Source organism: Pteronotus mesoamericanus, unplaced genomic scaffold (assembly GCF_021234165.1).
Source record: "Pteronotus mesoamericanus isolate MK-2021 breed Mesoamerican mustached bat unplaced genomic scaffold, CSHL_Meso_final contig_78, whole genome shotgun sequence".
NCBI lineage: Eukaryota > Metazoa > Chordata > Mammalia > Chiroptera > Mormoopidae > Pteronotus > Pteronotus mesoamericanus.
This window is the reverse complement of record NW_026555258.1, coordinates 10888970-10904036: the sequence shown is the minus strand read 5'-3', so window position 1 is coordinate 10904036 and position 15067 is coordinate 10888970. Positions and strand designations below refer to the sequence as shown.

General features: G+C 57.8%; 1 protein-coding gene across 7 annotated transcripts in view; it reads left to right on the top strand.

Annotated features, from left to right (window-relative positions):
• Positions 1-15067, top strand: part of DAB2IP (DAB2 interacting protein) — a 183438-nt gene that overhangs the window by 53403 nt on the left and 114968 nt on the right. For 5 of the 7 annotated variants that reach the window (XR_008530062.1, XM_054584447.1, XM_054584450.1 and 2 more), the window contains exon 1: positions 10858-11123. The exons of the other annotated variants lie outside the window; for them this stretch is intronic. Coding sequence is in view for 4 of the 5 variants with exons in the window: in XM_054584447.1 (XP_054440422.1) it covers positions 11000-11123 (124 nt within the window). In the remaining variant the exon portion in view is untranslated. Of the gene's footprint in view, positions 1-10857; positions 11124-15067 lie in introns of those variants that run through there. 7 annotated transcript variants of the gene reach the window in all.

The following is a 15067-nucleotide window of genomic DNA, read 5'->3' as shown; positions in this document are numbered from 1 at the left end:
GTGTGGAGCTAGCAATCACCTGTTCACACAGGGGACCAGAGTCTAGGAAGCCAGCCCCGTGTCCTGGGCCCTAGGAGTGGGAACTGTGGGAGCAAAGACATTAGGGACAGCAGTGGTGGGGAGCTGGGGACCAGTGTGCCTGAGGAACGGGTGGGGGTAGGGAATGGTGACAAATGAGGTCAGGGCATCCACTGACCGCCGTCCTGGGCTGGCACTGGAAGCCAAGGCTTAGGCCTTATTGCTAGAGGACACCTTTTTACAAATGACTCTGCCTTCTTAGCCTCTGGAAAGGGCTGGAAGGTTAATTACCTAGAGACAGGCGAGGGGAGACCGTATGTGACAGCGTGGGACCACCATTAAGAACCAGGCTGCATGAGATCGAGTCCTGTGTCTGCCACAGTCACTTCCCTGTGCTTGAAAAATGGGGGAGTAATAGTGTCACCTCTTAAGGTAGTTATGAGGACTCACTGAGTTAATTTTGCCTGGCAAAGAGTAAGCACTGTATTGGGTTAGTTACAATGTGCTATGTGACCTTGGGCAAGGCTGTCCCCTCTCTGGGCCTCAGCCCCTCCTGGCAGGTCTGTGCAAACACTTTGGGTAAATATTCCCTAGTCTCCATTGTGCCAGCAGCGTCCAACTCTGGCGGGTGGCCAGAGTGTATCCCTAAGCTGGCAGTGCCACCTCAGATGGAACTGTGTCCCTCCTAGCCCTGTAAGGAGACACCAGGCCTATCAGGGCTGAAAGGGGATATTTTAATCAGCCCAGGACCTGGGGAGGTCAGAGGGCACAAGGACCAAGACAAAGGGGACCAGTCAGGGCTGTTGTCCGGCCTAAGCTAACCCACTGGGTCCCAGAATCTAGACCGCATCTGGGGAGCCTGGGGAGGGAGGGGAAGCTGGGGCTCTGCTGTGGAACAGGACCTGGGCAAACTGGTTGTTCTCTGTCCATCCTGAGCCTCGCTTGCCCATCTGTATTGTGAGGCTTGGGATCTCTGCCTTCTGCACATGGTGCACTGAGAAAGGGACAGGCCGTACTTTGTAAAAGGCTTGGAGCCGTGCCAGGGGCTGGGGTCCCGGAAGTCCTCAAGCAGAGCCCCGGGGCCCTGAGAGCGGCAGGGGGCCCAGTGTGGACATTGTGGGCCCACTGCCTGCTGGTGTCAATGCAGATTCCTGGGCCCCTCCACAGGCCACTGAAACCAGATTCTCCCCACGGGGCTGGGCTTCTGTATTTTAACGTGCTACCCAGGGGATGGAAATGCCTTAACGTCTGAAAACTGGGGTTGGGAACAGGGACCCAGAGGGGGTGTGAAGGCTTTCCCAAGTCACTCAGCAGACTGGGACCCAGGGCCATGATGCCCTGGGGTCCCCCTGGGAGCAGGCGCAGCCCTGTGAGCCCTGGTATCTTGAGCTGCCCCAGCCAGGCTAGGACTCCCCACCGTAACACCATGACCAAGACAGACTCCGTCCTGGGGCACACAGCCCAGCAGGGGGCAGCACCTGCCAGCGCCTTCTGAGGGCTCCAGGCTGCTCTGTGGGCCCGGGCCTGGGGCTGGCAGAGTGGGAAGGCAGGTCTGTGTGTGCATGGGGGACACAGGGAATATGAGGTCAGAGAAAGGTCCAGGAAATTCTGAAGCCACTTTGCCACTTCCTGGGACAGATGCTACAGGGGGAGGGGAAGGGGCCATAGTGCCAAAGGGGCCGTGCAGAGGCCTCTCAACGCAGACTGCTTCCTCAGGACTTGGATCAACTCAGAGCTCCACCCGTGTGCCCTGGGCTTTCTAATAAAGGTGCCAGGAGGGTTGAGGGGGTAGGGCTAAAGCCCAAATTCCAGCCGCAGTTGTCCTGCTGGCTTCTCCTCATGGTGCCTGTAACAGCTTCATCTGCTGTGGGGGCTGAGGGGGGACCCGGGGTGTGTCTCAGGGACTTTGGGCAAGTCCCTAGCCCTCTGAGCCCTGGGTTGAGGGCAGAATGCCTGCTAGAGCTCCAGAGGCCTCTGCAATTCCTAGTTGTGGGAAAGCAGCCTCATTTTCGGTTTGGACCGGTTTGGTAGTGAGCTCCCTGTCATCAAAGGTATGCCGGACAAGCCTGAGTGAATTTTGCTTCCTCTTAGGCTTTTGCCTGTGGTCCTGGACCATCCCTTTTCCGCACCCTGACTGTCTCTCTATGTTAATTATTAATCGCCAGGAGAGCCACACCTGGGGAAAGGGGCAAGTCCCCAGCTAGGGGAGGAGTCAGGCTACTGATTTCCAGGATGATCTTGAACGTGTTTTCCTTGGCCCCAAACTTTCAGCTGCTTCCTGTACGAGCAGGCGCAGAAATTCTAGAGCCCCAGCCCTTCCTCCTTCCCCTGGTAGAATTTCCAGACAACGTACTGTTTTCCAGGGTGGGGGCAGGGCCAGCCGGCATTGTTCTGGCTCTCAAAAGGAGTTGAGGGGCGACAAGTTGCAGAAGCTACGTTTCCTCCTTACCTACACAGTGTAGAATGCCAGCTCTGGGCCAGGTGGGTCCTCCAGGAAAAGTCGGAACTTCGAGAAGCATGGCCGTGGCACAGACTGCCCCTCCTCTAACACCTGCTGTGGCTCCCGTTGATGTTCAGACTGGGCACAGGGGCTCTGAGCGTCGGTGCCCAAGGTTCCTGAAAAGCCACCCAGGCCGACCCCATTGCACAGGAGGGGAAGCTGGACCTATGAACGGGGTCCATGTTCGTAGGCACACAGCAAAGCAAAGATGTTTATTCGTCCATTCGGTAATTCCACGCCAGTGCCTGCGTGGAGTCAGGACTTACAGCGTGGCTTCCTGACCAACCCCAGGCTGCCGCGTGAGGGTCAGCTCTGCAGCCTGCTGTCCACATTGTCTCATGGGGGAAAGCCCAGGCCTGAAAAGGTGAAGTCACTTGCCGCTGGTCCCACAGCTGTGCTACTTGAAAAAAGAATGGGGGCTTTGAGCCCAGCTTCCTTCATTCACCTCATGCATCAAGTGTTTGTTGAGTACTGTTGTATGCACTGGGGATGCGGCTATGACAGGCCTCACAAGGCCTCTGCCCTCATTAAAGTTTGGGGGAAGACAATTAGTGAACAACTGGATACACAGATAAGAGTGTTTCAGGAAGTGATAAGTTGAAGGAAATAAAACAGAGCAATGGGATAGGGAGTGGGGGTTGGGGCAGAGGCACTTGAGATAAGATGGCCTGGGAAGGCCTCTGAGGGTGTGATATTTGAGCTGAGTCCCGAGTGACAGGGAGGTGCTGACCAGCTCAAGACCTGGCCTTAGTGCAGGAGGCAGAAGGAACAGCAAATGCAGGAGCCCGGAGGTGAGACTGCAGTGAGCGAGTTTAAGGGCTGGCAGGATATCCAGCCGAGTCTAGGACCATCTTAGCCAATGGCTTCCTAGAAAGCTCTTTTAAGAATTTGGATTCTGCCCTGGACAGTGTGGCTCAGTGGGTTGAGCATTGTTCTGTAAACTGAAAGGTTGCAGGTTCGATTCCCAGGAGGGGCACATGCCTGGGTTGTAGGTTCAGTCCCTGGTTGGGGCTGCATGCTGGAGGCAGGTGATTGATGTTTGTCTCTCAAATCAATGTTTTTCTCCCTCCCTTCCCCTCTCAAAATCAACACGCTTGTCCTTGGGTGAGGATTAAAAAAAAAAAAGAACTTGGATGCCTTGGCCCTTCCCACCAAGATTTAGATTCAGTGATGCCGGGGAATCCATTTCTCAGTGCTCCCCGGTAGTTCATGGGCATCTAGCCTTGCTCCACTCCTGCAGGGCTGCTCACAGAGCCGGCCCCTCCTTTCACAGCTGCAGAGTGGGGATCAGAAAGTGCTGTGACTTAGTTAAAGTTGCGCAGCCACCCAGCGGGAGAGCTAGACCTGGAGCCCAGGTCCTCTGCCTCCCAGGCCAGGGGTGCTTCCTTGCCACCTTACTTCTTCCCTTCTGAGGGGCTGCCTTGGCCTCACCCCGCCTGGATCTATCTCCCTATCCCCTTCCCCCAATCTCACCCCTCACACTCCCGGCACAGCCTGCTCTCCGGGGACCACTCCGTCCTCTGCTCCAGCCACACAACTCTACACACTGCCCTCAGCTGGTTTCCACCGCTGGGCCTTTGTCATGCTGTTCTCCTCCACCCTCCCTCCGCCCCCCCGCCAGAATACGCTCTACGCAGGCAGCTCCTACTCAACCTTCTAGCTCAGTGCCAATGTCTCTTCCACCAGGAAGCCTTCCAGGACATCTCCCTCCTCTGAATTTTCTCAGTGTGGACTTCAGATCCGATAGGCTCAGCCACACTTCCCAAACGCCGCCACTGTCTCTCTCGGTCGGCCTTGCTGAGATTCTGCTCTGGGCTGGTAACTGTGCTGACCGGCTCTGGCTGTCCTGCTCTCAAGGAGCCCACAGATTAGTGGGAAAAGAAACAGCCTGGATGGGGCAGATGTTGCTCAGTTCATACACAGGGCTTTGATTCACTATGCTCTTTGACCTCCTACAACCTCACAAAATATAAGTATTGTCACGCCAATTGTGGAGTTGAGGAAACAGGCACAGAGAGGTGAAGGCACTATGCTGGGGTCACACAGCCAAGGTGTTGGTTCCTGACGGCAAATCCCAAACTCTGTCGGCTCCCTTCCTGGGAACTGGCTACTGGGCCTGTTCATCTGTCCTCCTCAGTGGGATCTGCCGGGGTTGAGTAAGGTCTGTGCCCCTGAAACCCAGGCCTGTGCCAGTCATGAAATGGTTCACAGATGAGCGGGCAGGCCTGCCCAGGAAGGGAAGGGGCTCTCTGACCTCACACTGGGACCATATGTCACCCCCTCTGGTGGCCCAGTGGGCGTGGAGCCGTCTGGGCCCCTCAACTGGAAGGGGAGGAAGAAACCTGGAGACTTGGAGGCGCCGCCCCAGGCCTGGGCGGGAGAAGGAGGGCTGTGGGCCCACCTGGAGCTTGGCAGCGTTTCTGGGTCAGGGCGGGGAGAGGAAGCACATGAAGAGAGTGGCTCCAGGCCTGGCCATCTGGGCCGAAACGCCGGCTGCCCGTGTGGGGGTGCAGGAGGATGGGCCGGGCCGGGGCCTGGAGACTGGATCGCAGCCTCCCCCAGCCGCAGGACTGGAGTCTTGAACTTTGGGAGCAGCCATCCTGGAGCGGAAAGCCAGGGTGCTTGTGGGCAGGATGTATCAGGCATTCTGAGAGGGGTGGCCCAGGTGATCAGGCGGAAAGTGGACCTTGGCAGTTCTGTCCAGGACTAACCCCCACCTCCCATGTGTGACCTCGGGCACATCACTCCCTCTCCTGGCCTCACTTCCCATCTGTGGGGGGCGATGCTGCTTTGTGCTGGATGGGAGGGGTGGTCCGCCCCTGGAGGACTGAAGAATCGATCCCCAGCTTGCTGCACGTTAGGCAGGGGCCTCCAGGCAAAGGGGGGCGGTGCAGGGGGGCGGGACTCAGCTTCCCTCTGAAGATTCCTTCTAGCTCTGATAGCCAGGATTTTATGAGTGGTTGTTCACGTGGTCGGAGATGTGCGCCCTCTTTTCTGGACAGAGGGAGGTTTCTGGATCCTGATAGCATCCATGCAGGTGGGCTGGGCAGATGCCGCGTCTGTGAGGCCCAGAGATGTCAAGGGGCTTCCTTCGAGTCACACAGTGTTCAAAGAAACACAGCGCTCTGCCCCGTGGCCTTCTGCCTCTGTCAGAGCCCTGACCTCTCCCAAGTCCTCACCCTCAGCCCAGGTTTGGGTGACTTGATTTAAAAAACACTCCCACTCCCCGAGGCTCCGTCTGTGTGTGTGTGTTGAAATGTCCACGCTTGACTGATGCTCCATTTCCGCCTCTGTGGAGCGGGGCAGAGCCATCCAAGCCCCAGGTCATCCTGGCCCTGACTGGGTCATTTTCTTCGAAGGATGTCATTAAATTCATTGGTGGCTTTAAAGAGGAAGTCCCTAGGGGGTGGGGGTGGGGCAGTGGAAGCCGTGGATGCCTGGCCGGGCCTTGAGTATGACCTCCCAGGGCTTGTCTGCATCTTCCGCTCTGTGAGGTGAGTCCCCGCTCCAGCCTCCCCCGTTTCCTGCATGAAGGTCTTACTCCCGGTCCAGGCTCGTTCCCGGATGAACGGTGGACTCAGGAAGCTGCCATTGCCTGCCAGACGGGCCACCTCCCTGGGCAGTGGCCCATGATCTTAACCAGGAACGATCCCACAGCATCGCCACCCAGCCCCTGGCCCAGGGCTCCAGTGACTGCAAGGCTGAGCCCTGCCCGGGAGGCGGATGTGTGCGGGGCTGCCTGGCCAGGGACTTCCCCTGAACTCCACTGCCCACCTCGTCCTGACAGGAAACCTGACAGGTCTGAGTCCTCCAGACACCCATTGTGTAGGGCCTGGTGTGGGCTCCAAGGTTTCCCTTTTTAGGACTTTGGTCCCTCTTCACCTCCTCCTGTTCCTTGTCAAAGCTGTTCTTTAAGGAAAGTTCCAGGCTGTTGCCCCTCTGCCATCTCTGTATTAAGTCCTGTTCAACCTTAAGATGTTTGCTCTTTCCAGCCTGCCTGGGTTCACTTCTTGACTCTTAGTACAAGCTGTGTGACCTGAGGGAAGTTACTGACCTTCTCTGTGCCTGGGCATATTTTCTGTAAAATGGACATGGTCACCATCCGCCACATAGGATTGTTGTGAATTAAATGAGAGAACCTTTATAAAATGCTGCGGACAGGGTCTGTCACACAGTAAAGGCTGAGTAAGGTTTGTTAGTATTAAATTCAGACGCACCTTCCCAGGGCAAACCTGTAACCTTCGTACGCTAGCAGTCCTGGGCGTCTGTGGCCGTCTCCAGGTGCGAGCAGCCCTCCTCCCTGGGGGTGTCTGGTGTTAGATAACTGGTGCTTGTTGCTCTAGTTTTCCTCCTGCACAAAAGGGCCCCCCACGAAAGGCCAGGCCCCAATCTGCTTTGCACTCGGTTGGAGAAATGGGCGATCTGTCCAGTGGAGGAAAAACTGTCCTTCTCTGGGCAATTGAAGACTTTTCAAAGGCAATTCTGACAGTAGGCTTTTTGCTCCTTCCTCACTGCCGCCTGACACCGCCCCCCCCCCCCCCCCCCCGCCGTAAGATGTGTGATGGCACGGGGCTGGCCCCCACCCTGCGTCAAGTGCCCCTCCTGACCCAGCCCTGGCCTGGCCCGCGGTTTACCTGGACTTCCAGCCCTGCTCTCAGGCCACCCGCCACCTCCTTCCCAGCAGGGTGTAATTCTCCTCTAGACTCCCAGATGCTGATGGGTCTCTGTCCAGAGGGAAATTCTGTGGGCCCGTCCCTCCCCGATCTTCTCCTGTGTCTGGTGGAGTGTGGCAGGGTAGGGGAGTTTCTCTTGTTGGGGTTCAGACTTCTTTAATAACCAGACTTTTGAGCTGGGTCCTGAGGGATATGGAGGCTTTCGCCAGATGCGTGCAGAGGGGAGAGCTTCTTGGCAGCCACTGGACCGACAGGGCAAAGGCCAGAGGTGGGAATGAGTGTGGAGCCTTCGGAGGCTGCGAGCAGACAGTTTGGGTGGGTGGGTGGGGGTGCAAGCGGAGACGAACGTCCTGTGACTGAACGAGGTCCTTTTGGGGACTGTGGAAGTTCTCCTTTGGAGGCTCTGGAGCAATTCCAGGCCCCACCCACACCCACTGAATCAAGAGTTTTGGGGGAGCCCCAGAAATGTGCACTTGTAATGAGCAGGGGTGATTTGGAGGCTCAGGGGTATGGAGGCTACAACCTTGACCCCCACCCCCCAACAAAGCAGCACATGGGGGAGATGGGAGCTGGGCCTGTCACAGAACCCTCTGAGGGCCAGACACTAACAGACTGTGTCAGTCCTGGGGCCCAGGGGCTCAGAGATCAGCAGGCCCTGCGAGGGGTGCGTAGCAGAAGCGGAGGTGGCGGTGGTAGGGCCATTCTCAGGTGGCCCCCCTCTAGTCTAGGCATTCTCCAGATGGTGGCCTGCTTCTGTTTAAAGGGAGGAGAGGCCACAGGGGCAGCGGGAGGGGGTGGGTGGCTTGTTCCACAGCAGGATTGATTCCAGATGCTCTGTTGGGCTTGCAGGGAGCAGCCTTTGTCTGCCTGCCCACCCCGGGGGGTCCTGGGCCAGGCGGAGGGGCAGGGAGCCGAGGCCCCTCTCTCCTAGCTCCTGCCCTGCCCCCTTCCTGCTCAGACCACAACTGGTACCTCCTTAGTACCCACCATGTGGAGGTGTCCAGCTTGGGTGCTTGGCGATACCCACCCACTCCCAAGGCCTAGGATGCAGACGCTTCTTCCTCCTCATTTGCTGACCCTCCTCCCTCCACAAGGCAGATAGATAGATTGGGAGTCCATAGCTTCTCCTAGAGGGCAACTGAGGGAAACTGAGGACATGAGAAACCCAAGTGTCAGCAGAGAGACCATACCAGGCTTTTAGAGCCTAATTGCATTTACAGGTGAGACCTTGAGTTCCTGACTCTGTTCCCGCTCCCTGCACACCCACATACCTAAATCTGCTTGTTGGGGGCCCTAAGCCGGGAACACTGCTCCAGTCACTGTTCGGTCAGCTGGCAGGAAGGCTAGAACCGGGCAGATGGGAAGTTCCTGCTTTGGGAAGGAAACTAGTCCAGCTGAACTCCAGGCCATAGGAAGAGAGGCTTGTCGCCCCCGCACTGATGAAGACTTCCTGGGAATCCTCCACCCTGGGGGACCTGGCAGGGGAGGTCACTCACTCCTGGAAGCACCAAGGGCAAGGGCGGGCAGGCTGCTGCGGGAGCCTCACCTGGGCAGGGAAGTGCAGGGTTGGGGAGGAAGCTGCGTGTTGTAAAGACCCACTACTTGCCTCTGGACTGAGGGGCTGGGTCCAGCTCTTCCCTCTGCACCTGTAAAAGATGCTCCTGGAAATACCTACTATGGAGAATAGGCCAGAGCAATGCTTAACCCAGTGATTTTTCCGCCTTTTTCATCTCATAGCACAGGTAAACTAATTACAAAAGTTCTGCAGGACACCAAAGGACATATATTTTTTTGATCTGACCAAAAAAAAAAAAAAAAAAGAAAAAAGAAAGGTATACTTTTCATTCATTCACACCGGATGGCTCCTGTTGTGTTGGCTGCTGTCACTTTTTTCACTTGACCACCTCAGGGAAAAGCGGTCAGGACCCCTGACTAAACAGTCAGGTATTGCAGCGCACCGGTTGAAAATCGCTGGCTTAACCCAAAGGGGACTAATGGGTTGTCGGTCCTATGGTTTCCTGTCTTCCTGAGGGGTTGACCTGTACTCCAGGGAGAGGAGCCAGGGGAGCGGTAGCTTTGGGTCCCCCCGGCTGGGTTCGGAGGAGCAATACCCTTCTGCCCCTCCCCCCGGGGTCTGGGAAGGCGCCTGGCTTCCAGCTGCGTTCCAGGCTGCTCCGGACAGGGGGCCCTCCCCCCTGGCTGAGGGAGTGAGGGAGGGGGCTACCCTTGTGAGGTGCAAAACCCGGCCTGGATTCCTGCCCAGACTGCCCCGCCCCCTCCAGTGCCCTACCTTTTCAGTTGTTCTGGAGGAGGATGGACAGACTGCCTTAGGCACCCAAGTGTGACTCTCCCACAAACACACTCCTGAGACTGTGCGTTGGGACCCCCAGGCCAAGACCCCTTGCATTTGTTAACTTTCTCGGTGACTGAGGCATGTCAAACCTTTCTGTTGGGGCCTCAGTTTCCCTTTCTGTGCTTGAGAGGATCGGGCTCAGGCAAGTGGTTGTCAGAAAAACTTAAAAGGCAAATGCTGCTGTGTGGACTAGGGAGAGCTGTAGAGAGAGAAAGGGACCGCCAGGGGCCAGGGTAGTGCGGGAAGGCTAGAGGAGCTGGGCCCTAGAAGGCAGACTTTGGCCAAAGGAGGTGGGAGGGCAGCCGTCCCGGGAGTAGGGCAAAGAAGAGTGAGCAGTAGGGGAATGGCAGTGAGGGCTCGGGGGTGGCTTGGTTGGGACCAGAGAGTTGGAACCTCAAATACCAAGGGAGGTTGTTTGGACTCGTTGCTTTGGGGCACTGGGGAGCCATGGAAAGTTCTCGAGCTGGGGAGTGAGTGATGTGGAGGAAGCTTTTTTAGTGGGCTGCAGTAGAGCTGGTTGGCACCCTCCCTTCTCCCAGCCTCGGTTTTTCCTCCCTGTGGTGGGGCCGGGGTTGTTCTGCCGTGCCCACAGCCGGGCCAGCGCTGCTGGACGTGCCCCGCGGGAGGAGGCTTCGCAGCACCTGTGGGGTTTTATTTGGGGTGGGGCTGGATGAAAGGGAGCAAAATGTCCAGATTTGGCCAAACCCCGCTGGATGTACAGGTGTCCATTATGTTTGCTCTCCTCTTTGTGTGTTGGGAACGTACACCATAATTTTAATTATATAAAATATGTATCAAACGGGACAGTTCTTATCATGTAAAGACTAGGCAAGTATCTTGCGTGACAGAAAGTCTTTTTAACCTGGCTGGAGCTGGGGCCAGTGGAATAGTGTGTTTGCCGGTCGGTGCTCAGCCTACTTAGTGCCCTTGTCACAGAATCGGGCCTCCTTTGGACCCCCGTCTAAGGTGCCGGGCTCCAGAATGCAGTGCCCGCCTGGTTGCCCCGCGTGCTCCCCGCCCATCGCCCATCGCCGAGGAGCGCACGCGGGCAGGTGTGCACCGGTCGGCGGAATGGGGCTTCTGGTGCGCCCCGAGATTGGGCATCGTCGCTCAGGCGCGGGCGCGGAGGCGGTTACCCTCCTGCGGACCTGCCTGGGGTCCCGGGGCACTCCAGGCCTCTCTGACTCCAGGCCGGGATTTCTCCCGCACTGACTTCTCGGGCCGGTGCCAGCCCGGCCCCGGTCCCTGGCCCCCGCGGCGGGGCCGGCTGCTCCGGGGAGGGCGGGGGCAGGAGGAGGAGTTTGAGCGACTTTGTGGGGCAGCCTTGGCCTCGGCGGCGGCCGCACCGGCAGCGCGCGCGGGGAAACGCTGGGACGCCCGCCGGGCCGGCCGGAGCGGGTGATGGGGCCCGTGTGAGCGCGCCCAGGCCCGGCCCGGTGCCCGGCGGGCGGCAGCATGTCCGCGGGCGGCAGTACCAGGAAGAGCACCGGGAGGCCCTCCTATTACTACCGGCTGCTGCGGCGGCCCCGGCTGCAGCGACAGAGGAGCCGCTCCCGCAGCCGGACCCGGCCCGCCAGGGGTAGGCGCCACCCCGATCCCTGACCCCCAGGCCCTCCCTACCCCCACTTCACCACCTGATGCCCTGGGATGCCAGGGACCCTGGATCCTTCTTTTTGCCCGGGACTCCCTCCTCTGCCCCTTGTAGTTGCCCATTTCTGTGTCTGCTTGATCTCCATTTTCCTAGCAGCTCCGTGGTTCCCCACCCTCAGTGGGGAAACTGAGGCGACAGTGTGTCCTTTTACGCCGCGGTCAGGAAAAGGGGAGATTGCAGTCCGGGGTCTCTTTCTTCCACCTCTGAGATTCCATCTCCTGCTCCATTGGGCCTCAGTTTACTCAGCAGTTGGGCAATAAAGCTGAGTGGATCTCGGCTTTACCTTACCTCGTCTTCACTGCCCTGGCTTCTCAACTGAGCCCCCTACCCCTGCACCTCCTCCTCAGGGACGTAACAGGCTCCTCCGCCTCTTGGGTGGAGGGACAGGTGCTTGGACTTCAGGGGACCCTGTCTTCAGGGGTCCTTTTCAGAGGAGCCTAGGCTCGTAGGACTTATCTGGGACCTCTCCCCGTGGGTGGGCACCACCTCCTTTGAAAAGAGTTTTCTCTCTTTCAAGCCCTGGAGGCTGGACGGGGAGGAGGGGGAGGTTCAAGCAGCATTTTCTTTTTCCAGTAACAGGATCCTCAGCTGGAAACGAGTGTGATGCAGGGGGCTGCCTTCTGGCCGGGGTAGGGGGAGGTGTACTTCCTTCCACTGCTGGGTGGGAGGGAGGGGGGAGGCCCCCTGGAAGGAGGAGCTCCGAGAAGCTGCCTGGGAGGCCCAGTTCTGGGCAAAGGCTCGGACCCATGGAGGTGCCCATAGTGGGAGGGAGGAGCAAGGTTGGTAGCGCCCAGCAGGCACCTGGGCCGAGTTTACACCGTCAGGTTGTCTTGGAAATGGGGAAGCTGGCTCCACGTTTGAGCAAATATGTGCCTGGAATCTGGCAGATCTGAGGTCAAATCCCCACCCCTCCAGGTGTGGTTGTGCAGCCTGAGCCTGTAGTGTTTCCCATGAACTTTGGTATTCTTGTCATTTTGAGCATAAATGAAGCAGGTGGGCAGCAAATACTCAACTGGTTCCCCCCAGAATGTGGGAGGGTTTTCCCGTGGTCAAGGCTGAGCCACAATATCCAGGCTTCCTCAGGAAGTAGGCAGTTCCTGAAGTAGTGAGTTCCCCATGCTTGGAAGGGTTCAAGTGGAGGCTGGGAGGTGTGTACAGGTGAGTGCCGGGAGTTCAGTCCTCAAGGGTCTCTCAGGGCCTGTGATCCAACCCCTACCCTTGCCTTTCTTCTTCTTCTTTTAAAAATAGATTTAATTTGTTCCTTTTTAGAGAGAGGGGAAGGGAAGGAGAGAGGAAGGGAGAGAAACATTGCGTGACAGAAGCATCAATCAGTTCCCTCTTGCATGTGCTCCGAACCCGGAACGCAGGTCTGTGCCCTGACCAGGGCACTTTGCGGGGTGATGCCCAACCAACAGAGCCACACTGGCCAGGGCCCCTCCCCTTTCTTGAAGTGGCTTCTGGCTCGTCTCTTCCTCTAGGTTTGGTCTGGGAGACAGAAGTCTGGGTTCAAGCACTGTGACTTTGGGCAAGTCACTTGCCTTTTCTGCATATTACCAGTACTTTCTTGAACTGTAAAAAGGGGACTAGCAGAACACGGAGGATTCCATGAGAGAATGGGTTCATGCTGTGAGAAACGGTGGTTGTACAAATGCCCAGTAATGCTTGGGCCACCCTGAGTCCTCCTGTGCCCATCTTGCCCCTGCTCAGTGCCCTGAGTGACTCTTCCCTCCACTCTTCACTTCAGCCTGGTTCCATCCCCACCCACAGAGGCACAGAGAGGACCGAAAGTTCCCCTTCTGCTCAGCTGATGGGCCAAGACAATCAGTGTGTCTGCTCTGCCTGTGCAAGAGGCCCCGCATTGTGTCTCAGCCTTGAAGGAACTTGAAACCTGTGAGGAGTGGGGAGGAGGCTGTCACAGAACAGAAATTACAACCGGGGAAATCAGGGAGACCTTCATGGAGGAGGTGACATTTGGACTGGACCTCACAAAGTAGATAGGATTTCCTTCTGCAGAGGGACTGGTTAAGTCAGATCCAGGTTCAAGCCCCCAGTTCTGCACTAAACTGTCCTTTGGCCAGTTACCTCTCCAAGCCTCAGTGGCCTCATCTGGTAAATGGGGGTAGTGATGGCAGGGTTGTTTAAGAAATGAGGGCAAATGAGGGAAACGAGAAGCCCGTGCTGCCTGGGACTTGGGCCACAGTTGAATGTGAACTGTTGTCCTTACCCTGAGCAGAAGGGACAGCTGTGCATAGATGGGGAGAAGGAAAATGACTTAGATGTTGTAGACAAGGTTTATCCTGGGGGTGGGGAGGGCATGGGGTGGAGATGGAATAGCTGCAATAGTAGTTTGGGCCTGATAAAGGGCCTCGAGTGATGGGGAGTCGTGGGTGGGGGTGATAGCTGCCTGGCAGCGTTAGAGGCAGAGTCTGGACGCCTCCTGCCCACCTGGAGAGGTGGCTGGAGCGGCCTCCCCCACTACAGCCCCAGATCCCTGACTCTGCCCCCAGGGCCACCCCTCCTGATGGCAGCACCACCATCCAGGTTGTAACTTACGTTGGAGGAGCCACGCTGTGGCTGTGAGCACATCCCTTCTGATCTCAGGCCTCAGTCTTCCCACCTGCACGGGGGTTTGGTCCCGATGGTAGGGGCATCAGAGCCCAGAGGAGGAGGTAGCACCCAGCGCCCCAGCCCTGGTCTGGCTGTTGCCCCACACCCATTCTGGCCTCTGTCACGAGCAAGGAAGCACAATGACTGAGCACTCGGGGCGGGAGGTGTGTTTGTTCAGAACAGGAAAGTGCAGGGAAGAGTTGGCTGTCCGCGGGGGCTGGCTGCTGGCCTGGCTGGAGAAAGGGCTGTGGCCAGGCTGCCACCCCTGAGCAAGCTCCCTGCCCACCACCCCCCGCTGCCCCTCTGCAGTCGTGGGAGGGGGCTCACTGCGCACCTGAGGGCCGGACTGTCTCCCTGGAGGGGCTCCAAGTGAGGGACAGTGCCGGCAGTGCTTCTGGTTTGACTAAGCGGGGCTTCCCCCTTCTCTGGGCCCCAATTTCCCCATCGGAAAAATGGGCAGAGTAGACCTGCTGTTGACAATGGCCAGAGAGAGGGTGAGATCAGTGACCCTTGGATGGCAGGTCATCTGGCCATTTCACAATGTGCTTTGTGACCCTGAGTCCTCCTGAAGGCTGGGCATGGCCCGTGGACGTGAAGGGATCCTGTCCCCTGTAGGCTGTCGCCAGCCAGGGTGCCTTCCCATCAAGGCCAAAGCTCCGTCTGTCTGATCTGCTTCCCCAGGACTGCTGGGGGAAATGCAGGTTTTCCTCTCACTCTGGATAAAGTCTGGCCCATTCATTCAGCAAGCAGGCATGTTGTGAGCACCTACTATGTGCTGCGCTCCAGCCTGAGCACTGGGGACACATGCGAATGAGTGGCATGTGCTCCCAGCCCTTGCCAAGCCCTAGTCTGTTGGTGGGGGGGGCTGGCTCGTTGAGGTGCACTGGGGCACAAAGTGCTTTTTAGGGTGCAGAGCAATGGTTAGTGGGAGGTAGGGGCTCTACTCCCAGCTTAGTACAAGCTGGTTGTGTGACTCTGGGCCCATCCCAAGGCCTCAGTTTCCCCATCTGTCAAGCAGGACCAATGAGGAGACCTCTTGGAATGCCCATAACTCATTCACGGGAGGTTTTGATTCTTTTCGCGTCTTCATCTGAGTGTTTCCAGGGGCCCAGCCACATGCCAGGCTTGTGTGGGTGCTGGGGACTGGGCAGATGTTTTCTCCTGAGACGGTGCCCCCTCTGTGCCCACGCAGACCTCCACTGCGCGGCCCTGTGTCTTGGCTGCTGTGTGGTCCCCTTCTCCTTCCCACCTGGGCCTGTTTTCTT